Genomic DNA, 25,014 nt, shown 5'->3' with positions numbered 1-25,014 from the left:
CAGCTCGATATCCCTGAAGTATAATATATGTTCAGCTGAACAGGTGTCTAAAGTCGTTGTTGGTAACACAGCTAAAACGGAACTGTTGTTTTTAGCTCATAAGCTGAGGTTTTCAAATTATATGGTTCAGGAAATATTACTTTAATACTACTAAAATACCATTCTAAGTCTTGGAAAACTGAAAGGGCTCAAAGCACTGCTGATTACTGGCGATTCAAATGAATAAAAACCAAGTCTTACCAATTAGCAAAGATTTAATCTAATTTTCAAATAAATAAAATGATATTTAGCATATTTGAAAGGTTTTTAAAAGTACTTTCTCTCGAGACAAAACCCTGTTAACCTGGTCAAGCAGTGACTTTAACCCTCTCCAGGCAGGCGTTGCAGATTTGCAACAGTTAAATACTAACAACGTGATTACCCAACATACATATTTTATGAGTTTCTTTTACTCAGAAGTACCACTGCAGGACTTGGTTGTGCATTAGCAACAAAAAGTTTAATTTAAGCCTGAGAGGGTTAAGGGGTAATAAAACATCAGTGATTTACTGACCAGTCATAAGACCTTTCCATCAGCTCTTCAAAAGAAGGTGGAACTAGAAGAAAATGGGTTTTCCTCATGTAAGCTCTCCATTGTTCCCATTTAAAATGGTGTTTACTGACACCTAGTGGTCAGATGCAATCAAAACCAGAATTAAATTGATTAGAAATTTCACAGCATGATCATCGAAAAGGATTTGGAAGTAAAAAGCACACTTCACTGAAAAACATCTCAACAGTATATTATTTATTAGTTTCTGTAACCAAACCAAGAGAATGTAAATAAGACCGTACATATTTTAATACAGCGATGAAACCCCTGTACAAGTACAACAAAAATAAAATAAAATCAAAAACAAAACAAAACAAACAATTCATTACCCTCCCTCCCTAATCCCCCCTCCAGAGTAAGGACTTTTCCCTCAACCAGGGTAGACGTGAGGAGTCCCCTCACCACCTCAGGGCGCATACTACTGTACATTTCTGAAGGACCATTGTCACCGCAACCCCAAGATGAGAGCATTGTGGGTGGGGCAGCCAGTGGAGGTGAGGCAGAGAGAAAACAGCACTGATTGCTCTCATCAGCAAAGACAACAAAATAATAATTGTCCTTCTGCCCAAACACTTCAGAATTTGAGGCTTCTCTCCCTCCGTCTTTTTTTATTTTTATTTTAAACTTGTTCTCCGTCCTGTTCCTGTTCCCTCTTGCCATAAAGGTCAATACACACACACACACACACACACACAAAAAGATTTGTTTTAAACGATCAGCTCACTGATTCCTCTACCCAGCCCTATCCTGCTAAACTCTAGCTAAACTCTAAAAATCAGTCAATAGCAGCAGGTCTCGGTGTTTGACAGTGAGGTGTGTATGTGTGTGTTTGTGTGATAGCAAGGATGGGTGTGAAAGCAGTGAATGGGTGTGTGTGTGTGACAGCAGCTCCTACACTGGAACAACTGCAAGTAGTGATCATACATCATCCATGTAAACCTGTAAATCCACTCAAATCTCAGCAATCTTAAAAAGGCTGCGACTTCATCTCTGCTCTGCTTTAACCTTTGGCTAAATAAACAGGAGAGTCCAGCTACAAGCTCTCCCTCTGTTTTTACCACACGCACAGACCCGACACACACCCACCCCAACACATCGGTAAAATCTCAGGCAAGGAGATGAGAGCAGAAGGCAGGAGCAAAGGCTCACAGGCAGACGAATCAAGAACTCAATCGATTATTAAAGTCAATCAAAAGCTGCGATTTTCACATTTCAATTCTGGTAAAAAAAAGAAAGAAAACAAAACAAATGACAACAGGATTTCAGAATTCATATCTTCGAGCAGTAATCGGATCAAACCGTTGAGCGAGAGGGTGTGCACGCCTGCACGGATCTCTGGATTAGTTATAATGGGAGATTGGGGAACAAAACGTGTGCTTCACTAAATGACATCTTAAGATTGCTTCAACTACAAAATCAAATTTGATTCATTCTCTTGTTAACAAAACAGGGATCTGATATAATGTGTGATCCTATTTGGTGGGTGGGAGGGTAAACTGAACAGAAATGAGGAGCTATAAAAAATGGCAAACTCAGCAGCAAATTTCAGATTTCTCTCTCTCCCCCCAACTCTCTCGTCATCTACCGTCACAGTAGATTTCTATGGAACAGCTTGCTCAGCAACTTTACCGGCAGCTAAATGTGATGGAACAACCCAACTCAAATGCCCCCACCTACAGCGGGACAAGACGGGGGAAGGAAGATGAGGAAGAGGATTTTGTTTACACTCCAAAGGGCCTACTGTCAGTAACCACTACCATCTGTATCTCTACCCAACTCCTCCCCCACGCTGTCCTCGGGGCTGATGTGAGGTGGTGGCTGAGTGAATGGGGCTAGATTCACTCTTCCATCCTTTCGTTTCATTATCTGAAGAGGGTCAGAAGTGCTTTACTTTCCCTCCTCTGGTTTGATGGCCTGCGGCTTTATGGGGCCAGTCCGTATGGGCTTGGCCGTGGATGCGGAGGGTTTTTCAGAATCTGGGCGCTCGCCTCCTGTCTGGTGGTTTGGAGCTGATGTGTCAAGCGGGGGTTTTCCTCCTTGATCGATTCGAGATGCTTTGCTGGCTTGCGGGGCCTTGAGCTGCTGCTGCTGTTGTTGCTGCTGTTCTGAGAAGAACTTGTGAGTGGACTGGAGCACCTCAGCCCGCTGCTTTGCCTAAAGAGGGAAAGAAAAATACAAATAATTCAACTAATATATCCATTAGACTGCACAGGCTACTCCAACAAACAAATAACAGCAGACACACCTTTAGGTCCTGTTCAGCCTTTAGAGCTGCTTGCGTGCCTCTGGGTGCAAGGGTTGAGCCAGGTGGTCCCCGTGGGGAGTGGTGGCTGTGCTGTGGGTGCTGCGGTCTGGGGTGAGGCATGAGCCCACCGCTTACATTGGGTGACATTGGAGGGCCCATGGGAGAGCGCTGGACACCTCCAGCGAAGGAGTTAGCATGAGGAGGGCGAACCAGAGGAGAGACTATGCTGGGCTGAGACAGAAGCTGAATAAAAAGGGAGCAGAATAAACTCAATCATTTGGAATTAATAGTTCAAAATTAGTGCTTTATACAAGTTACCAAAGAAAAACAAAATTTGATTATTACCTGTGGGTTGAACTGGCCAGGAAAGTGCTGCGTCATTCTCATGCCGGCAGAGCTGGGCTGAAACTGCTTCTGGTAGAGCATACTGTTAATCTTGCTTGACTGGCTGCTAGGAGAGGTGGAGCTGGCCCTGCAGAGAGAAGTCAAAGAAACATTACAGAAACGTGATATTAACAAAACCTATGAACACTCCTGAGAATAAGAAGCGCCTTAAGGTACATTTTTAGTTTGTGACACAGGAATATCTATATAAAATGACTGGTTTTCATTACAGTTTGTTCTCTTCTGTTTTGTCCACATTAAATAAGGCTTCAAATAAAAATGATAACAATGTTAACTGTACTTTTACGCATTTACCTGTAAGGACTAGAGGTGGGTGTAGTGCTCCTGCCGCTGACAGGAGGAGTCCCTGGCTTCACGTCCATCCCACTGCCAAATAGTTTCATATCCATGTCCATCTACAACACGTCACAATAAGCCACTGAGTCTCACGTAAAAACTTCTGTTTATTTAAATTGTCAAATACAGATGGTTCAATACCTTGCTGGTGGGAGGCTGCATCATGCTGTGGTTGGGGCCCATGATGCCTCGGTACGGCTGAGAGACTGGGGGCTGTCGGTTGATATTGGGGGGCTGGGTTTGGGGAGGAGTGGGAGGTAGTGCCAAGAGGGGCTGGCCTCCACCCGAGCCAAAGTTAGGCAGGGACAGCTGAGGGACCGTCACCTGGGGAGAAATTAAAACAATGGTAACCCCAAGTGAGAAGAAGAAAAATAAAGTGTGGTCCAACATTTAAAACCCAGAACAGGTTCATAAATTTATTATTATTTGTTATTTTTGCATGTAGGTTACCTGCTGCATTGCAGAACTGGGTGACTGTGTGTTGCTGTAGTAGCTACTCTGACCATGCTGTTGCACCTGCCCTGAGTACATGTTCGAGTGCTGATTCATTCCCTGTCGAGTCTGAACCAAAGGCACAAAAAAGTGAGATGAAATGCATGCATATACAAATTAATCAAATTCACTGTCCATATGATTTTCCGTTTACCTGCAGCAGGTGTGTATCAATGAGCTGAGACCCGCCCATGCCAGAGGGCTGGTTCAGCTGCGGCTCAAACAGAATGGGAATGTGCTGGGTGGAGGAGGGTTGTTGATAAGCCAAGTTGGACTGAGGCTTGCCCAGCTCAGGTGCCTGCACACCAGGATAACTGTGGAGGGATGGTCCTGAGAGCATCATAGAGGGCTGTGATAAGTTGCTCTGCATGAATGCCTGCTGGGACCTGATGGATGACAAAACCAAAGAATGAGATGAAAGAAACAATGGCGGGAAGGGAGAAGCAAACTGAAAGCCTGTGATGCCGTTACCTGTAAGGCTGCAGTGAAGAGCTAAAGAGGTCCTGTGGCTGTGAGACTGGAGGGCCGGCGCCGAGTCCTAGCTGAGCCTGATGAGTGTGTTGATGCTGAGGCTGACCTTGCAGAGGAGCATATATAGGGATGGGAATCTGCTGCACGGCAGTTGGCTATAAGGTGGGGGAAGAAGAAAAAAATTAAAATAATGGTTTTGTCTTTTAATATTTCTCTAAAGACTTAACTGTATTGTTTTATTCCTACCTGTGAGAGGCCGGGCTGGAAACCTTGCTGCTGCGCCAGGGAAGGAGGAGCCAAACGAGGATGGGGTGTGCTGAAGAGGTGGCTAGTGTCCATGTAGAAGGCTGGAATCTGAGCTGCAGAACCTACACATGTTAAACATTACAGATCAATCACAGAAACACACACACACACACACACACACACACACACACACAAGAAATCCACAAATATGTAATAACAAAACCTTTAAAATCTGTATAACAGAAGTTTTCCCCTCACCTGCTGCAGACTGAGAGACGTACACCTGTGGGGTCTGCTGTTGCTGGGGCAGGAGGGGAGGCACACAGCCAAGCTGAGAGAAGCTGCTGCTACTGCTGCTATTGCTAGAAGAGGACAGGCTTCCACCTTGCAGCTGCTGGGGCTTCACCTTACAGATGTTAGGGGGGTCAGAGGCTGTGGTGGTTTTGGTACTGAGGGACGATGTCGTATAAGTGGCAGAGCCTGCGAGGTGAAAATGATTAAAAGATGTGTTTTAACAAGTTTGCAAAAACAATACTGTGGGAAGTAGGATATGTTTGAGTGGGAGTTACATTACCTGATAGTGAGGTACTGGGGGTAACAGAAGCCACCGGGATCTGTGGCATGGAGGCTGAGGAGAAGGAGGAGTATGAGGAAGCGCAGGAGGTGATGGGGGATGAGGAGGTGGTGACAGGAGAACTCTTCTCCAGACTTGGAGAATTTTCCCATGCTTTGCGTGCGGATTCCATCTGAAGAGGTAAAAGAAAGAAAAAAGTGTTTAAGTGATGGTTCAGAGAACAAAATTTTGCAGAAAATAATGTTGCTTAGAGTTTTCTGTACATCTGTGTACCTTTAGTGTTAGGTCAACAGTAGCTGGAGAGACTGTACTGAGACTGGAGCTCTGCTGGAGGGTCTCGCGGCGAGGGAGAGGCAATGAGTGCGGTAGTGCCACCTAAAAAACATAGAACCAGAGGGAGGGAAAAAAAAAGACGTAATCTCCTCAAATTAAAAATGGTGTGTAACATTTTGAGCCTGTGTAAAGACATATACTCACATTGGCCACTAAACTCTCTTCCATTTTGTTGCCTGCTGTGGGAACGCTGTCGGCCAACGACGAGGAGGGGGTGGTATAGTCAGTGACAGACTCCTGAGGGACAATAATTTAATATGAAGGCATTCATATTAAAACAGAGTAACAAAAGTACTATAAGTGTTAACTAAATGTTGTTCATAATGAAAAAGTAAAGAATTTTGGGGAGGAAAAAACATCACTGGTTAAGTAATAATTTGAATATTGTGCCAGCCATGAATGAAGTCCCAAATGAAGTCATTCAACAGAGTTTGAGGGACAGGATTTGATGCCCGGTGTTCTCTGATTTCCATTTGTAGTTTGCTTGTAGCCCAAGTGCTACTAACTGATCACATTTGAACAGACTTTGGTTGCCTGCCAGTAACCACAATGTGTGGTGAGCAAAAGATGGATGGTGTTTGCTTACATGCAGTCAATAATGACCTGATATTGTCTGAAGAGAAGTGGTTTCTTTATCATTGTATTTTTTTTTGCTCCATCTGTAAACAATAAATTGAGGACATAAACTAAACTCTCCCCCATTTCAGTCATCAGACTATATGGGTTAATTATAGCAGGACTTCATCTAGCTCAATGTGAACGGTTGTAAAACAGTTGTAGTATACCTTAGAGTTGCTGTTGTACTCTGCTGAGGGGACTGTGATCATGCCCTCAATGTCTCCACCCAGCTCTGGTACTGTGGTGTCGCTAGTGGGAGGACTGGAGTCTGCTGCTCTGCTAGCACCTCCTCCAGGTACTCCTCCCTCCATCCCATCAGCTTCTCCTCCACGTGCATCTTTGGCCTTACGATTTTTTAGAGAGCGCTCTTTACCAATGGGACCTGGCTTGTACTCCTTGGTTTCCACTGGTTCCATCTCTGGTAGCTGAGGAGAAGTGATTAAACATTTAGGCTGGAGTAAATATTTACAGAAATGACACAAGCCAGTGTCATTTAACACAAAACTGCATTTCTAGAAGACTATGTGTACCTTCTGTGTTTTGATTGGGCCAGCTCGAGGTTGTTTCTGTCTCTGTTCTTTGGGAGCAGGTAGTTTGTTTTCAGAGCCACTTTCAAGCAATGCAGGAACTCCATCACTGTCAGTGCTGCCTGCAGATGATGGCGCTCCAAACTGAATACTGTCTATCCCCAGCTCCACGCTGCCCTCCGCTCCAGGCTTTATACCCTAAAAAACACATGTTTCATGGTTTATCGTGTGACAAAAGCATTAAAACAATAAAGAGGAAGGTGCGAGAAGCATTTTACCTACCTCAGAGGAGACAGTACCAGTAAAGGAGGTAAGAGGTTTGTTCCAGGCACTCACAGAAGGTGGCTGGGGAGGGCTTATTGGACCAACTGGAATAAACATTGTATATTTTAGATTAGAAAGCCATCCACAATTCAACCAAAGATAATTTCAAGAGTCAAAAGATTAAGACCAAAATGAACTTTTCCACTCACGCTTCTTGACATCCGGAAGGACGGTACCACCCGCTACCTTGTTCTCCCACAATTCAGTACCCAGAGTACTGTGTGTCTGTGCAGGTGCAGGGGGTAGGCTCTTTGACGTGAAGTCTGCAGCAGCAGGGGGAACAGAAGGCAGAGGAGCCACTGTTCCTTCCAGAGTCTGAGGTGAAGCAGCAGGCTGGGAGGAGGCATGATGAGGATGTTGGGCAGCAGGAACTGAAGGCTGCTGTTGGGCCTGGGGGGCAGCAGCTACAGGAGGCTGAGACTGAGGGGCCTGTTGTTGTTGCTGCTGCTGCGATGACTGCTTTTTAGCAAATCTTGGTGGCAGCTTTCCTCCACTTCCTCTGCTCTTCTCACCGGGGCCTTTTTTACCCCAGTTCTGTAGGACATGTGTGGATATTAGTTACACACCTACATTTTTTTAACTTTAAACATTGCACCACACAAACTATCGTTCCCCCACCTGAGTAGTTTGCTCTTCTTTTTTCCGTTTCTCTTCATCCTGCAGACGCTTCTGTTGTTTTCGGGAGACAACCTCTGTGAAACCATCATCGTTGGCACTGGACTGTGGGTCCTCTGTGGTGGTAACCTCTGGGTGGTCATCAATAATCACAACACCTACAATAACAACAAATTTAACCTCAGTTTTCAAGTGATAAACAGCTCGAGTGCAGTACAGGCTTAATCTATGAGCATGTTTACTGACTGGCATAATTATTGAGATCAAACTGAGAAAGAGCATTCTCCTTGGGCTTCTTGGTGGCCTGCTTAGCTTCATCTTTGCGACGCGCAGGCTGCTCTTTTGAAGGTCGCTGGGCTGCTCCTCCAGGTGCTAGCGCTGCTGTCTCTGAGTTCTGGGCTGCAGGGCTGTTTCATTAAGAGACAAGTAGAAAGCAAAAACATTTAAACCTTTAATTCCTGTATATTTATGCAAAAAACAAAACCACAGGCAGCTTGTACAAGAAACAGTGAGAATCTTTCTGCTTTCCTTCAGAAACCTGAGACACAGTAAAAGTCTAAAAATACCACCAGTCTGATTCCGTATTTAGCTACTTTTATGACAGCCAATTATAGCATACTGATCACCAGAGTGAAGAATCCTTCTAAATAATTGCAGAAATAATGGCCCCTTTTAACAAAACTTAAAGCTCAAATACAAGGATTGAATTTAGTTCCTACATCCCATAAAACTGATTGTGTATAATAAATATACTATGATGATTATACCCCTTTCCTTTTTTAAATGCACTTCCAGTAGAAATTCTTCTGGAAATTTCTTTCATCTTAACAAGATCATTTCCAGATTTATTTACCAGGGAAAGAAACCCAGTCTTGAACTTAAAACAACAAGAACATGCCACTTCAAACTACTGCGATATTTACATTCTGCACTGGTGCTATTCAGTTGAACTCTTAATTAGGCATAATAACTACACAAATGGTTTACTGTTTGAAAATAAACTCTGTTCAACTTCTTTGTGCAAGTGACAAAAGCCTCATTGTCTCACACTCACCCTTTGCGGCCAGCTTTGGCCCCTCCTCTCCTCTCTCCCTTGCCCCCTGTGTAGCTGCGCCCTGGTTTGGCTCCACTGTTGCCTCTACGATTCTGTCTCTCTGTAGGCCTCTGACTCGAGAAGCTCCTCTTGGCTCCAGGAGCTCCATCACGTTTTGGTGTCAGCCCTCCATCAGGTGAGCTTTTACTGGGAGTCAAAGAGCCCTGGGGTGGTGCAGGGGCTGGTGCAGATGCTGTAGCTGCTCCATTAGCAGGCTCCACTGCTCCTTTCTTCTCTTCTCGCTCTCTCCTTTCATTAAAGTCACTGCTCTCAGAAGCAGTTTCCCATTCCTCATTCGCCTGATCTGACGAGTTCTGATTTGACAAATCAGGCGACTTGGTACCAGCAGCAGTAATAGTGGGACTACTTGTATCAGGCAAAGGCGCTTCTAAAGGAGACGGCAGGTCAGGTGTGGGCATAGAGGCTGCCGTTTCTGCAGGCACAGTTAATGGGGTTCCTGGAGCTCTAGAGAGAGTTGGGGAGAGGGGGATTGGGGCAGTTGCAGTGCTGGGCACAGCAGCAGCAGGAGGCACTGAGGGTAAAGAAACAGGGGGACTGGGGGCTGACTCTCCACTAGCCAAAACTGCAGCCTCACGCTCCTTTAAACGCCTAAAGCGGGGCGGTTTATCTTGCCTTGGGGGCCGTGCTGGTCTAGATCGACGAGGCCTCTCTCTGCTACTTTGAGGACCCCCCTCCCCAAATTTCTTCCCCTCAGATTTTGGGGGTCGTCGGTCAGTAGGAGGATTGTCAAATCTTGATGTGGACTCTGCATCTTCAGGCCTGAATGTCTCCATGGGTTTAGAGGGCCACTGGGACGAAGGTTCTCTGGGTGCTGGTCGTCTAAGAGGGGCTGAGCGTGGGCCTCCACGCTCCCTCGCTCCACCTCGTCTGCTGTATAATCCCCCTCTTCCTCGCCGAGAAGGCTCTCCTTTAGGAAGGAATCCTGGTTTGGGGCGGCTTTCATCATCTGCTCTTGATCCAACCTTTTCCCCCATGTGAGGTGGTCCAAAGCCTGGCTTGTGAGATACTGAGCGGCCCTCCCCAGGGAGCTCTCTTCTCAGTGGACGGCTAGGTTTGGTGCTAGGCTCACGGTCAGATGGTCCAGTATCACTGGCAGACTCCCTCCCGCCTTCACTTTCAGAGTCTGTGTCTGAACCACGGCGCCGTCTACGTTTTGGTATAACCTCAAAGTCCGAGCTCTCACTTCGCGTTTCACTTTCCTCCCTGTTGCGAAAGGCAGCAGCACCTGCAGCAGATGGTAAATCTGAGCGTGATCGGGGCTCTCGATAGGGGTATTCTGCCCGGCTTCTACCCCGACTCCCCCTGCCTCTACCACTGTAAGTCCCACGGTAGCTTCGTCCTCTGGAATAATACTCCCCTCGACCACGACCTTTGAAATTTGAGTCTGCCGGCCATTCTCGCTCTCTGTCCTTATCCATTTCCTTCTCCCGCTCTCGTTCCCTCTCTCTTTCCTCTCGCCCCCTCTCTCTTTCCTCTCGCCGGTAGGAACGTGGAGGGAGGTTGGACTCTTTCCGAGAGGGCAGTTTGGGTTCTGGATGTTTCTCATTGCTGGGTGCCTTTTCCACCTTCTCCTCCTGAGAAGAAGAGGTGGGAGCCCCAGAAGAAGGCTGAGAGTCTCTGGCCCTCTGATGGGCAGTTGGAGTTTCCTCCGCCTCTGCAGTTTCTCTCTTTCCCTCACCGTGAGGCCTGGAGTCTTCTGATACAACAGCAGCTGCAGATGGAGCTTTGGACGACTGTTCCTTTTTGGGCCTATCCCCTCTTTCCCCTCTCTCATGACGCCTCTCTCTTTCTTCTCTTTGCTCCCTCTCTTCTTTCATGTCCCTTAAGACAGGTTTCTTTATTGGCCCAGATCTACGTGCAGGTCTGTCTCCTCCTGGTCCTTCTCTGCGTCCAGCTCCTGATCTTCCACCCCACCGCAGCTCAGTCTTCTGCTTGCTGGGTGCTGGCAGAGGCAACTTCTCTTGTTTGTGTAATCCATCAGCAGGAGGGGTAGCTCTGTTATTTGTTACAGCAGCCTGAGAGTAGAGCTCATTCTGGGGCTTATCATCAGTTCGTTCCCCTGCTTCCTGTATCTCTAGTGATTTTGTTCCCAGGGGTAGCCCGTCAAACCTAGGCTCTTCAAGCTTAAGAGAGTGGCTGGAGCCCTGTGAGACATTTCTCTGGAGCATGGCTTGGCCAAGAGCTTCTACCTCCTCCCCACTTGGTAAGCCTGGCTCCTCTGGGTCAAAACCTGTGCCTACAGGGACTCTGTCAAGAGGTCCTGGCAAGTCTTCCGGGCCCTGCGTAAATGCTGATAGAGACTCTGAAGGGTCCCGGAAGAAGTTACTTTTACGAGAGTCCAATGAACCGTGATCTTGGGGATAGATAGCTGGAAGACCCCTGTCCAGATCCAAACCAGAATCCATCCTATAAATAAAAACACCAAATTTTAATTGAGATGTTTAAAGCATGAAAGAAGTTAATTGCCAAATACTTCCATTCATATTTTTCTCTGTCAATTAATATTTTTTAACCTTTGCTCCTTGTTATCATCCCTTCCTTTTGGAGGAGTCACAGAAGGTAATGGCTCTGACTGTGGGTATGGGTCTGATCCCCAGACCATCCGTGAGTCTGAGGCCAGGCCGTGGTCACGAACTGGTCGGGTTAAGTGGTCAAATGAATCCGAGCTAGAGCTTGAGTTGTCCCCTGGCTCCCTGCGTACAATCTGCTTAGGTGGCATCCTCCCTGAAGTTGACAAAAGATGTACTTTGAAAAAAACAAAAAAAACCCCACACAGCAACACTTATCACACCCACACCAAATTTATTTTGCATATCTACTTACCAGGGTGAATGTTAGTTGGCATGTCCATAGGTGGCCGGCCTGACATCATCCGAGGGTCCATGTAGGACTGCATCATAAGCCAACGGGGATCAAATCCCATGGAGGCCAAGTGTTGGTGGTGAGGGCCTATGGGTTGGTACATGGAGCGGTGCTGTTGTTGCTGCTGCTGCTGCTGCTGGGCAGCTGGAACGCTGCCACCACTTGAGGGAGACACAGAGCCCCCACTCTGCTGTTGCTGCTGTTGTTGCCATTGCTGCTGCTTCATCTGTTCCTACAAGTGCATTGAAGAACATTTAAGAAATGTTAAAAAAAAAAAAAACTCAAGCCAACTTAACCCATCAAACAGACACATCTTATCAAATTATTCTACCAAGCGCTCAACCTGATCACCATATGTCACAGTTAAAGCTATTGCAAAGAAACAGCTCAGGTGTGGAAATGTTGCTTGACAGGCCTTCTAAGATCCCCAACTAGCCTATGGTACAACCAGATAATGATTTACCAAGTAAGGCCAAACCCTTACCTGCTGTCTGAGGAATCGAGGTGGTAAAGACTTCTGAAACTGTTTGGAATAGCCTGAGATGACAGAAGGACGCATAGCAGCTGCTGCCTCCCCTTCCAGCGGTGATTGTGCAATAGGGACTTCATCACCAGCAGGGGTTTCCTTGTGAGGCAAAGACATGTGGGGCTCATCCACTGTGGAAAAACAAAAACAGTATTGGCATTAATTAACAAGTGGTAGTCAGATAATTTTTTTGCAACTTGATCATTGTTCAGAGTTAGCTTACCTCTGTTGTCCTCCATGTTAAAATAGTCTCGGATTGGCACTGAGGTCCTATCAGTTTGGTTCTCGTCCATTATGGGACCAACCTCAGCCAAGGAGGTCTCTCCCTCGCCCTGTGGCTGCTCTGGAGCTAAGGCTACAGGTCTCTGGACAGGCGGGGTGGGCTGACGAGGCAGGTGAACCTCTTCCTCAGCATTTGGTTCTGCTCTATCTCGCTCCCCTCTCTCAGGTAAGGAAGTCTGCATGACTGTGGCTTGTGATTGTGAAATTGGGACTGAAGGTGCAGGACTAGAAACAGGAGGAGTTGATAAAGATGCTTCCTCACGGGGAGCTCCTGCCTCATCATTGGTGGTCTGAGCAGGGGAAGGCTTGCCCTCATTAGCCTGGCGGTGTTTTTCATTTAAACGTTTAAGTTTTTCAGCACAAGCAGCAAGTCGTTGCTCCTCCATCCGGCGTTCCTCTTCCTCTCTCCTCCGTCTTGCTCGCTCTACAGCTTCAGAAATTTCAGAAGACTTTTTCCGTTTTTGCCGCCAGGCTTCAGAATCCTCCTCAGCACCAGGTGCCCCTGCAGCCTGTGCTTTGCCCCCACGCTGAGCTCCACCACCACCAGAGCGACTGCCAGCCTGAAAAACGGAGAATAAAGTCATAAACAAAGTGATCACAGTGTTGTTACGTTCCCCTAAACGGGTCCAGGCGGTGAGGGGGAAGTAACAGTGTTAATAAAATTAAGACATGATAGTAGGCTTCTGTAACTTGCACATGCTTTACCTGGAAGTCCTGTGTAGCAGCTGATTTATTATATTGCCCCATACTCCCAGGTGATGGGGCTCTGGGATCAACACTCTCAGCCCATGAAGCTTTACTTCCTCCACGGTCCTCAGATCCCTCCTTCCAGCCCTCCTGACCGTCCGTTGGCCGAGCTCTCATACGATCCACTTTACCCAGCCATTCCCTGAAAAGAAGATAGTTAAGTAAAAAAAAAAAAAAAAAAAAAAAAAACCAAACAAACACCTAACACGCATGCCCAATTTTCAACTAACCTGAATTGCTAGTTTCATTAATGACTTCACCACAAATGCAGCCAAACTTCCATTTAAAATAAAAAAAATGTTTTATTATTTCACTTTGCATAAATTATTTGCCACTTTGCCCATCAACAAGTGACAATAATGCTTCCATTAAACAACCATTCTCATGCTGTGGCCTCCCAGCAATATGTGAATATCAATTTCTTTCTTTGCTCATGGAAGTGAATGAATCGTCAAGCGCTGTAAATCATCTTTAACAACTGCCCATTACTGCACTGTTTTATCGTGTATTGGTCCATTTACCAACAATCATTCATAATGTTGTCCACCTCATTCAAATGCATACGACTGTTTCCCCTACTGTAGCCATCTGTATTAATCATAAGTTAATAAAACTTTGGACCAACTCAGTTCAAATTTTGCCAATACTGGGAAACACTTGTGTGGTGCAAGTGAAGAACACAAAAAGTAAAAGCAGGATATAGTAAATGAATATATTAAAAAAAATGCTAACCAGTTTTCTCCCTTGTCTTTAGCAGCTTGGTTCTCCTCATCATCACTGAAGTTAAGTTTCTCAGTGTAGTCCACCTCCATCTGAGCTCCTGAATTGCAAAATAGACATGACTGATAAGAAGCTAGAATTATCAGAGACGCACAAATTTCTATTACAATTAGATGTTGTCATTTATAGAAGATATAAATCTACTGACCTGCCCAGCCCTCATCAGCATCAGTGTCCAAGTTGTCGAGTTCCTTCAGTTCAGTTGCACTGATAATAGAGGGTCTGTCTGGGTCTTGAAGCCAGGATTGTGGGGGTGGCTGCTGAGGTCGTGCTGAACGAGGAGCCCTGAAAAATAAAGGAAAGTTGATTTTTAAACCTAACAAATACATAAATTACTTGTGTACACAATGTGCTTCTGTGATCATGTAATTTGTGTAGCAATGATGTTAATGTTTCATGTTTAAAATAATCCAAAAATACCGTACTAATAAAAACTCAAAATTGATCTTTTTTTTCTGCAATCCAAGTATCAAGCGCTTATCCCTTAAACTCACTTTGCCCCATCTTGTGGTACAGGGTATCTGAAGTTCCCCTGCCCTGCACCAAAGGACATTTGCGGATAGGCGTGGAACATCTAAATCACAGAGACAGCAATCAACACACAGCGTAAAGAAAAACAACCACTAGTTTTTGCAGTTGTGATATTTTTGTTTTGCCCATCCAGAATATGTAACAATATTACGTACATAAGGTGGCATCATGCTCCTGAAAGCAGGGTCAAAGTGAGTTGGTACGCCAGCAGGAGGCTGTTGGCCTCCATTAACTTTAGGTTGAGGGGGGCCAGAGGGAGGTAACCTCTCCCTGGGATCCTTCTTCTCCCTTTGGCCATCAGTGGTTGTGTTTCGGCCAGGTTCATCAGCTTCGACAGGTGGCGTAGAGGTACCAGGGGCCGTGCTACCCTCCTCCACAGCCCTGTTCTCCATCTCCGGGGGGCTAGGTGCAGTGTTCAAATTCCTGCCGCCACCCTCACGCCAACTGCCAACATCTACCAGGACAGACAGAAAAGAGGTTTTAATTGTCTGATTACAGTTAGGAATCTTTTAGACCAGGGGTCTCAAACTTAAATGAGCTGTGGGCCACTGCTGGCACTGTCATTTCATTGGAGGGCCACTGTAGTGTTCAAGTAGTACAAAAAACCAAAACCAAAAAACACCAAACAAACAAGAAAACACCCCAAAATATTTCAAAAAGTGTAGTTTTTTTTTTTTTTTTTTAAATTTTAAATATTGTATAACAAGAGAAAACTGCAAACGTGAATGCAATCCCCCCCGTTCCCCCGTCGTGGCTGTGTCCATACTTTGAGGTCTAAGGCTTGGGCCTGGTCCATAAGGCTCCTCTTCTTGACCGTCCTTGACCTCACCAGCCGCCTGCAAGCTGGGAAACTCCTGGTGAAAATGGCTGCTCACACGGGGAGAACCTGTCCAGGACAAGCAGATCATTATAAATGTGAAGAAATCACAAGGTTAAATATATAACAGTCATTTACAGATGCACTGAAGGGTCTAATCCGCAATTTGGTACACAGAAGTTCTACACCCTAACATTACATTATGCAGAGTTCAAATGATCTGCATTCCAAGCGGACTATAATGGCAGACTGAGGATTGGGACTTTGTTTGGTGAACACAAGTAGGGAATGTGCTGGATACTGTTTACAATCTTTTACATAATTTCCTAGCACAACCATGGTGTACACATAGATAATAGTTTTTTGAGCAGGTGTAAGGCTTACGGAGCAAATGGTACGCATATTTACCGTCTAGCTGTGTCTGCTTGCTGTTTGCCCAGGAACGACTGCCCCCAACAGAAAGGTCCTGTGGCTGGACCACTGCTGGTTTGTTTTGAGGTGGTGGTGTCTCCTGTTGCCTATGGTACATAAAAACAGGGTAAAGCTTTCAACAACATGAATCTGAAATATGAATGGTACTTCACTTTATATTAGATAATTACAGCTACTGTTAAGTAACTTGGGGTAAAACGTTTAGACTATTTTCCTCTGTATGAAAAAAACAAATGTGGATCTAAGATATTTAATGCAAGCAAGTTAAATGCACCTCTCCTCCCCGGCTTCAGTTCGAGATGCCCATCCACTGCCGTCTTTGGGGACAATGTTGACGTTGGGATCGTTTCCCTTGTTCTCTGCTTTCAGGCTGGGGAGGTTGGCCGGAGGGGGCATGCGCCGGCTGACAGCAACTTTGCCCAAACTCTGGAGCCCATGTCTGGCAGCCACTGGAATGAAGAAACATTATGCAGAAGAAGATCAAGATTAGGATATTTTGCCCCCCTGAACTGCTTTTAAACAATGTTCACATGAGTAATAGGGGTCAGCTTGTTTGACTTATTTTGGATTTATTCATAACACAGCTGTCACACTGCTCCTCATGCAGCCTGCAGTGTAGTCCCAACACGTCAGTGATAAACTTGACAATTAAAAAGAACACAGACAAAAGATACCCGTTTGTTTATATGCATTCTCTCTGTATAATTCTTTATCTGAAGTATACCAACAAACAACCTCATAACTGCCTATGAACATGAATATAAAAACAGTTAAGCCAAATCAAAGATTCATCGAGTACTTAGAATAATTAGATTAAAAAAAAATATCCTACAATTCTTTGCTTCCATGCTTTATTACTGGAAGCTTACCTGCAGTTTTCTGGGTTTCCAGAGATTTGCCTTTGTAGGTGTTGAAGAGGCTAAGGGTTGCATACTTTGTTTTGCCATCCTTTGCCTTGGTGCTCTGCCCTGACTTCTCGGACATTTCGCTGGAAACTCATTGAGTCTGGTCCTTTGGCCTCGCCCCCAGAACCAGCCTCCTATAGCACAAGGGAGAGAAAAATAAGATCAGAGAAGAGACCCCCCCCCCAAAGTTTATTGGCTAAAATACCAATGTGTTTGACTTGGTATTAAATTTAAAAGGGGTTTTCCCTCCAGGGACTACGTTAACACTCATAATGAACTTGCATGAACCCTGATCCACCTAGTGAGCAGATCATCTTTTAATGGTCTGCCAAATTGGAAGTAGGGCTGCCACAAACGATTATTTTGATAGTCGACTAGTCACCAATTATTTTTGCGATGAGTCGACTAATCAGATCATGCACCCATTGGACATAAAATGTACAACTTATTGCACCAGCATCTGCTACTCTTATATAACTATCATTAGCTTACAGCTTTAAGTGTGTAAGGTATGTGCTAACTAAAAATAAAGACAAGATGATAGTTTATTAAATTTTAATGAAATGTGCAGATTGTTTCAGTGGAGTTTAATAAACTCAGCCGTGTGCTCCTTGCCATCTAAAATATAACAGGACATCGGAGTATATTCTCGAGCATGTCACACTTCTGATAATCAGTTGCCTGCTTGACGTTTATTCAGCTGTGTAAAAACGATAACTTTAATCTCAGCCAAACCGATTTACTCAGGAACAGATGAAATACTAAAAAAAGCCAAACAATATAATTTTTAAGTTATCCAAGTCACTCATATATTATGTTTAACCTGAGTAGCGAAAGACTGTGGTGGGTTTGAAAACGATTTGCCGCGAGTCCGGTGTTCTCACGGGCTCTAGTGAGCCTTGAACCCCGGTTAGCTATCGAGCTGGTGGGTAAAAGACGTCTCCAAAAACGTCGGAGCGCTTTGGAAAATATGTGGTCTCTTGATAAACTGAGCAAATATTTGAGGTTTACACAGTTATATTCTCGCCTGAAAATCTGTTAAGTTTATTTTGTGACCATGAAAGAATAATAAGAGTAATATTAAAACCAACTAGCTGCCACCATTGTTGAAAACTGAGCAGGGCCGCGCTATGAATACTGGGACACAGCTTCTTCTTCTTCGGGGTTTAACAGCAGCTGGTATCCTTGTACATGCAGTGCTGCCATCTTCTGTTTCTGTCCGTTATTAAACTCTTAAATCCTACTACTTATTCCAGCGTCTTTTGGGATCTTACAAAGCTTCAAACGACGCGTCGACTATTAAATTACTCGTCGACGATTTTGATAGTTGATGTAATCGTGACTAGTCGACTAATCGCTGATAATTGGCGTCTGTCTTGTGTCAGTGACGTAAAAGGCGGATTTAATGCGACATGACCGTTCAAACAGCAGTCGCTTTCTAAAACATCGGATATGTATCGGATTCAGTACCACATACGAAAGTGACCCAGATCGGATTTGAAAATATCGGATTTGTGCCGTTCACACTGTCATACCATGATCGGATATGGGTCGCAGAGGGTAAAGAAAAATCGGATTTGATGCGCTTTTGCCTGCAGTGTGAACGTAGCCATAATGACTTTTATCAAAAAAAAAAGAAAAAGAAAAGAATACCCACCAAAACCTTTTAGTAGTACAAAGACAACATAAGAAATGACACAAGAAAAGGCACTCTGCTCAGTTATGGCAATGGGGCGATGACAGGAAATAGAGTAGGATTTAAGATACACAGTTCAGTAACCAAGAAAAGGAAACACCAGAAAGTGAATTGGAGTGAGCAGCTCCAAGAACAGAGAGGCGACACATTTACAGCTGCAGTGTCTTTCCTATGTCACACAAAGGTCATTTATTATTAACGGGGGAAGTGGTGTAACATAGTCTGTAAGTGTGAGATTATGTTGGTGTGTGTATGTGCGCGCTTGGGGGAGCCGACAGCTCAGATCAGTCCACACTATCCAAAATGCTGCCGGTGAACACCAACAAACTAACTTAAAAGGAAAAAAAAAAAAAAAAAAAAAAAAAAAAAAAAAAATCATATTCAGGACAATGTGGCTCTCATTTTACAAAATACTTTCAAAAAGATTTCCTCTTATTTTCTGTAAGTATGAGAGTATGAACATTACCCCTGGTTTCTGTAGCGATGGTAGCCAATACAAATCCATAGTGCCTTTATTAAACCAAAAACACATCTCCATTCTGTTCAGTTCAGCTTATTTATTCATTTTTAAAAAGAAACCTTTTTATTTTTTGTTGGTTTCTTCATTCTTTTTCCTCCCAACTTAGACCAGGTTTATTAATTGCCCCAAAATAGATTTTATGACTCATTTTAGAATTTTACATTTTTTCCCCAGAGGCACCCACAATCAGTTTATTAGCGGACAATTCTTCACTCAAGCTTTTTGTTTGCTGGCCACATTTCTATAAGGGCAGTTCTCAACTTCATCCAGCTGTTTCCTCAAAAAGGATCTGTCTAACCAAACCCCCTCGCAGGTAGAGAACTGGCATCAGGTGCCACTAACTCCAAGGTGATTGAGTAGGAATCCCTCTGCACGAGGGGAGGTAAAAAAAATAAAATAACTATCAGTAAAGGCCTTCATGATGACTTATGAAAGCAAGATAACAGATGTAAAACAGCTATTGTGGTTAATCCTTTTTGTGTCCCTCCAGTGATGCTCTTCTTTTATCACTTATAAAGTGATAAAAGGGGCTACAGTGGTGACAAGTTTTGACAGGTCCTATTAACCTGAGATGATAAGAATAACACAGGGGAAACTAAATCAAGATTCTTTTGTTAAGCTCATTAATGAATACAATTTTTCTTAAACGTTCAACAAGCACATTTATAAAAATCCAAAGTCTGAAGTTACTCAAGAATGAGCTCTCTACACCAAATGGGGTAATTTAGTATTTAATATGTTGTGGACTTGCTCTTAATCAACATTCACTTAAAGAGACTATATTGTAAGAGTTTTTGAATGATTATATTAGGAGTGAGAGAGAAAGATTTGTAATAACATCCCAGCTCTCCAGCCCTAATTTGTCTAGCCTGACCTCCAGTGCAACCCTGCACACCTGCAACTGCTCTGCATTAGCGTTTACACGCATGAGCTCTTTTCTTCCCCTTATTAAATACTCAAACTATCAGCACTTTGGCGTTTCTTTTGTGCATCAAATAGTTTGTGTGCAGTTCTCAGAGATTTTGACAGTTTAATGAAGGTAAAATTACTGAGTCTAGATCAGATATTTATTAAATAATAAGATCAGAATCATTTGACATGAAACATTAGAAAAAAATAATTGGCAATTAACTGTAAAATGTTCTTTAACTAGCTTTTTTCCTGAGTTGAATTTTAAAAAGAGTGAGATAAAACAGGTTATTGGCAACTGATGTGGCCCCAAAGTTGCCCGCAAACACAGAAGAGGGGAGACCAAAGTCAGCAGCAAAGCTGTAGTTCCTCTCATTCTGAGGATTACTACTGCAGTAACAAAATCACCACAGGGCAACATTAACACCAAGTTTCACATCAGAGCAAGATCGGTCCAGTGCTTCACTATTAAACATAATACAGCACAATAATAGTTCATCTTAATTGTTTTTTTTTGTTTGTTTTTTTTTGTTTGTTTTTTTTTTTTTTTAAATAATCGCTGGAAGCCCAAATTCTTAATTAAAAATAAAACTATTACTCGCTCAGCTCTAGCATGTTGGCAGTGAAAATATTTTCCTGTTCTGGATAACAAAGTTAATAAACAAAGATGATGTTTTTGACACATTTGAGAAGGCATTAATAACTGTCGCCACTGTGCTTACACTTGAAAGTAGAGCATAACTAATTAACAAGACATTTAAACAGTGCTGCCCTCACTTGACAGGAAAAGACATACTTAAACTAAATATGCCAGGTAACTACTGGGTCTCAGATGTTATGCTGCCACCTGCTCCCCTCTAACATTGTGACAGGAAGTTGTAAACAGGCAAGGTGGATAAGAAAGTGGTGTGGTTCTGCAGTGCAAAATCAATTGTTGTATGCTGGTTGTGTCAGAGTAAACTGCCATACAACCACTTAACTAGAACAATGTATACACACATTATGCAAACACATGTGGACATTATTCTGCAATGAAATATGACTAGAGTTCAAAATTGCTCATAAATCCACACTCAAAAATTAGGAACACTATTGGTTTTGTGTGGTTATTGGCACTCTAAATGAAGGTTAGGACAAGGGATGCGCTGATCTGACATTTGGATTAAATAATGGTCCAATAGAGACTCCGGTGTTGGTAACAATAAGCTGAGCAGTGTGATTTCTCTCAACTCGAAACTGGACAAGTTTAATTTGTGCATCTCTAGTAAAAATAATTTTTTTAATTTGCAAGACTCCCTTTTACAGGTGAGCTCTACTTGCAAGTTTAGTAGACTGAGGTTACATGTCTGTATATTGCTGATGTCTACACCATTCTGTTTGCAGCGGGGCTAGATGATTAATTTGGTCATAATGCAATTGCAATTTTGATTTACAGCAATAATACAACTAAATAAACGTTAGAATATGATTACTACTACAAAGCATTTGTTTTGTCTCTTCTTGATAGCAGTACTTTTTCACCTGTAATGTGACTAACAGTCTTGTTCTTGATGGTCCTCTATGTTTTGCACTGTAATGGTGCAGTTTAAAAAAAAAAAAAAAAAAAAAAAAAAAAGGAAGAAGAAAAGAAAAAGAAGAATCTACACTGGCCATAATGGGCTACAATTTATATATACACCAGTCAAAGTTAGAGAAAATGCAGAGAATACAGAAAATATTAAACCCTTAATAATGCAAGCCCTGTCAACAATCGACTTTGCCAGCAATATCTGTCAAATAATAACCTGCCACATGATATGGCCCATAAATAGAAAACATTAATAATTAGAACCCACTCAGCATCTATCAACTGACATTCACATTGGTCAGGGCCAATGAAAGAGGCTTAAGTAAGCCATTATTAATGACTGCTTAGTGTTTTTGGCACAGTGAACATAAAGCTGGGTGAAAGGACTGGAAATTATTATGTTTATTCAATGGCATCAATCCTAATGAATCCATTTCCTTTGGGAATTGTCTGCAATTCCATTGTGCCCATAAGAAGGTGAAGTATGGTTTTGTTTTCAGTATGAGGATGGGTAGGTGCTTAGATTGGACATTCAAATGAATTAAAGTCATGTCATGGGATTAAGTGGTGTGATAAAAAAAGTAAACTGATATCAGTCCCTTTAAAGTTGTTTTTTATGCCAAATGAAGGATAAAAATAACTTATCTTTATCTTTATAAATCACTGCTTCCCAAAGACTGTTCCCTTCTTGTCCCTGTGCCTCTCTGATCAGGCACCATCACTGACTGGTGGATCAATAAGTACTACTCTAATCAATATTTCCCTGAATGGCCTCCTTGAAACCATTCAGATGTAGACCCATTACTAATCTAAAATGCATAAGCAGGAGTCTTAGACAACTCAACCCTGCCAACATGCATACTCACAGAGTAAAAATGTTCTTTACGACCACAATTCGTTAAATCTGCACCTCATCATGGCTGGAAATGAAAGCAGTGCGCTAAAGTTTCATTTTAACATAAAGGAAAATAACACCAGGACATGTTCCTTGGTTAAATGCCAGATCAGATATAAAGGTTTCACTGTTCCGTGCAGTTTACTTTTCTTAAATTACTGCCATTCATGAATCTGCAGGCCATCTCTCCCCATGAATCGACCCTGTGGTGGGCTGGGTGGCTCATACCGGCAGGGGAGTGCAGGCCCTATTCGCCGGAACTCAACCAAACCGGGCTCAAATATCACCTCACTCTCACAAAAGCTAGGCACAAAACCGCCAACATTATAACGCAGCCAACGGGCCAGCTTTTAACGTAAAATGTCATTATAGGTGGCGTTTGAAAGCAGGCCGTCAGCTTGCACGGTTTAGCACAGTTCCGTTTCTTACTAGTCGCCATCACCTCCACTTCCAGCCCGTCAGTGGCCAAAGCATGCTAACCAGCTAACGCTGTGTGCACACCAGCCCATCAGTGACTGAACAAAACTTCACACTTTCAACTTGCATGACACACAGACCCACCTGCCACCGCCGGTGCCTCCTTTATCCTTTCGGGTGCTGTACGGCTTTACTTGAAATCCGGTTTCGGCCTGGTTTGTAGTGGACCAGTGAGTGTCTGGCCGGCGGATTACAAAAGCTGGCTAGCCTGCTAACCCAGTTCGGCTAACGATGGTTAGCTACTCCGCTCGCTGGCTGCCAACAAACCGCTCTCCACATGCGCGGTCCTGCACTTTCTGTCTTCTCCGCAGTTTCACGCCACCGGTCTCTTCTCGTCTGCTCGGCCGTTACAGCGGGAACCGGTTCGCAGTCTTCTCGTGGTTCCGTATGTCTCCCCACCCGTTATCTCGTACCAGACCGTTTTTGTAGTTGAGTGAGGCCCCGCTCGCGCCGCGGCCTGTCTCACAATCAAAGATGGCAGACCGCGGTTGCCAGATATGCTTTCTGACATCCCCCTCTCTAAAAGCTTCTCACATCCCGTGCAGGTGCACCAACATTTGATTGAAATTCCAGATTTCAGATTTTATATTAAAAAATTATAATTAATTGAGATGATAATTGAAAAATTCTGAGGTATCCTTTTTTTACGCTGCAATTAAATTGTTTTCTGTTATACTGAGTTAAAATAATACAACATGTAAGTATTACTGAACCTTGATTTGTTTATGATCACAATTAACCAATCCCCCATAACTATCTTATTTCAACTAGATCTTGACATCGTCTATAAATATATTTAAAAAAAAGTTTTAATGTGCAACAATATCCCATCTAAAAGCACAAGCATACACTGCATATGTTGCACAAACCTGATATCTGTTCATCTTCTACAGAGACAAAAACCCGTTATAAATGTATAAAAGGGTCACCTTAAGTCCAACTTTCAATTCTCTGTAATATATCAGGATATTTATTTATTAGAACTATCTGGATTATTAGAGCTATTTTGTAATATTTTGTAATATTTAATATTGGTACTTTAACCTGGTCACTACTATTCGTATTGTCTTGGAGCAACTGTGACCACATAATTTCATCTAGAACTAATAAAATATTCTGATTCTGAATAATGATTCCAAATCTACCTGGAGTCAACCATCCATCCCGATGGTGCACAAAAGCAGTGAAGAAGAGAGTGCAGGCAGGCTGGGGGGGGGGGTCCTGGGGTGATTTGTGACACAAAAGGAGCAAGTGTGAAAGGGAAGGTTTAAAATATAGTAGTGAGAGCTGCCATTATGTATGGTTTGGACACTATAGCACTGTAGAGTGACCATGATGAACATTATTAGAAAAAGAATACCTCAGAGGGACAGCTCAGGTTGAGCATTTGGAGATAAAGATAGTGAAGCTGAGATTGTTTAGGCATGTGCAGAGGACATTTTGGACAAAGGATGTTGAATATTGTTGAATACTGAGGTGCCAGGCAGGGGGAAAAGAGTAATAGGAGGTTCTTGGATGTTAATATTGGTACTTTAACCTGGTCACTACTATTCGTATTGTCTTGGAGCAACTGTGACCACATAATTTCATCTAGAACTAATAAAATATTCTGATTCTGAATAATGATTCCAAATCTACCTGGAGTCAACCATCCATCCCGATGGTGCACAAAAGCAGTGAAGAAGAGAGTGCAGTGGGGTGATTTGTGACACAAAAGGAGCAAGTGTGAAAGGGAAGGTTTAAAATATAGTAGTGAGAGCTGCCATTATGTATGGTTTGGACACTATAGCACTGTAGAGTGACCATGATGAACATTATTAGAAAAAGAATACCTCAGAGGGACAGCTCAGGTTGAGCATTTGGAGATAAAGATAGCGAAGCTGAGATTGTTTAGGCATGTGCAGAGGACATTTTGGACAAAGGATGTTGAATATTGTTGAATACTGAGGTGCCAGGCAGGGGGAAAAGAGTAATAGGAGGTTCTTGGATGTGATGAAGGAGGACATGCAAATTTGTCAATGTGCTAGAGGAGGATGTGGATAAGGTGAGAGACCGATGATCCACTGTCGGGACCTCTAAAAGGAATACCCAAAAGAGGAAGGTGAGAAGGTATGCCCGAAAGTTGATTCTGCTCATCTGGAAATCAGTGGGAGACACCAAGAAACTGAAAAAGTAT

The 25,014-nt window shown here is 43.5% G+C and overlaps 1 protein-coding gene across 1 annotated transcript; it reads right to left on the bottom strand.

Moving 5' to 3' along the window:
- Nucleotides 1-952: 952 nt before the first annotated feature.
- On the bottom strand, nt 953-23,292 carry prrc2c (proline-rich coiled-coil 2C). Its single transcript, XM_085347288.1, has 34 exons — nt 22,923-23,292; nt 16,739-16,908; nt 16,144-16,318; nt 15,846-15,955; nt 15,387-15,506; nt 14,776-15,074; nt 14,584-14,663; nt 14,238-14,374; nt 14,042-14,129; nt 13,268-13,451; nt 12,504-13,122; nt 12,239-12,411; nt 11,716-11,986; nt 11,406-11,616; nt 8,833-11,298; nt 8,025-8,185; nt 7,782-7,936; nt 7,313-7,697; nt 7,122-7,207; nt 6,843-7,037; nt 6,480-6,737; nt 5,839-5,931; nt 5,635-5,736; nt 5,362-5,533; nt 5,046-5,267; nt 4,788-4,909; nt 4,542-4,696; nt 4,225-4,456; nt 4,029-4,139; nt 3,720-3,902; nt 3,537-3,637; nt 3,183-3,309; nt 2,838-3,080; nt 953-2,746 (listed from the first exon to the last, which is right to left on the bottom strand). Exons 2-34 carry the CDS (start codon nt 16,851-16,853, stop codon nt 2,480-2,482), a joined length of 8,418 nt encoding a protein of 2,805 aa, XP_085203414.1. The 5' UTR covers nt 16,854-16,908; nt 22,923-23,292; the 3' UTR covers nt 953-2,479.
- Between the last annotated feature and the right edge of the window lie 1,722 nt (nt 23,293-25,014).

The sequence above is a fragment of the Diplotaxodon limnothrissa genome, linkage group LG23, assembly GCF_057381915.1.
Source record: "Diplotaxodon limnothrissa isolate DT_005_m linkage group LG23, D_limnothrissa_male_GT1.1, whole genome shotgun sequence".
In the NCBI taxonomy this organism is placed as follows: Eukaryota; Metazoa; Chordata; class Actinopteri; order Cichliformes; family Cichlidae; genus Diplotaxodon; species Diplotaxodon limnothrissa.
Note: the sequence above shows the minus strand (reverse complement) of the source record. Positions and strands in the feature narration are given on the sequence as shown.

Coding starts and splice junctions, on each gene's coding strand:
- prrc2c (XM_085347288.1), bottom strand. CDS start 16,853: ATGTCCGAGAAGTCAGGGCAGAGCACCAAGGCAAAGGATGGCAAAACA. Junction 13,452..14,041: donor AAAGACAAGGGAGAAAACTG/GTTAGCATTTTT, acceptor TCTTCTTTTCAG/GGAATGGCTGGGTAAAGTGG. Junction 7,698..7,781: donor AAGAAGAGCAAACTACTCAG/GTGGGGGAACGA, acceptor CATGTCCTACAG/AACTGGGGTAAAAAAGGCCC.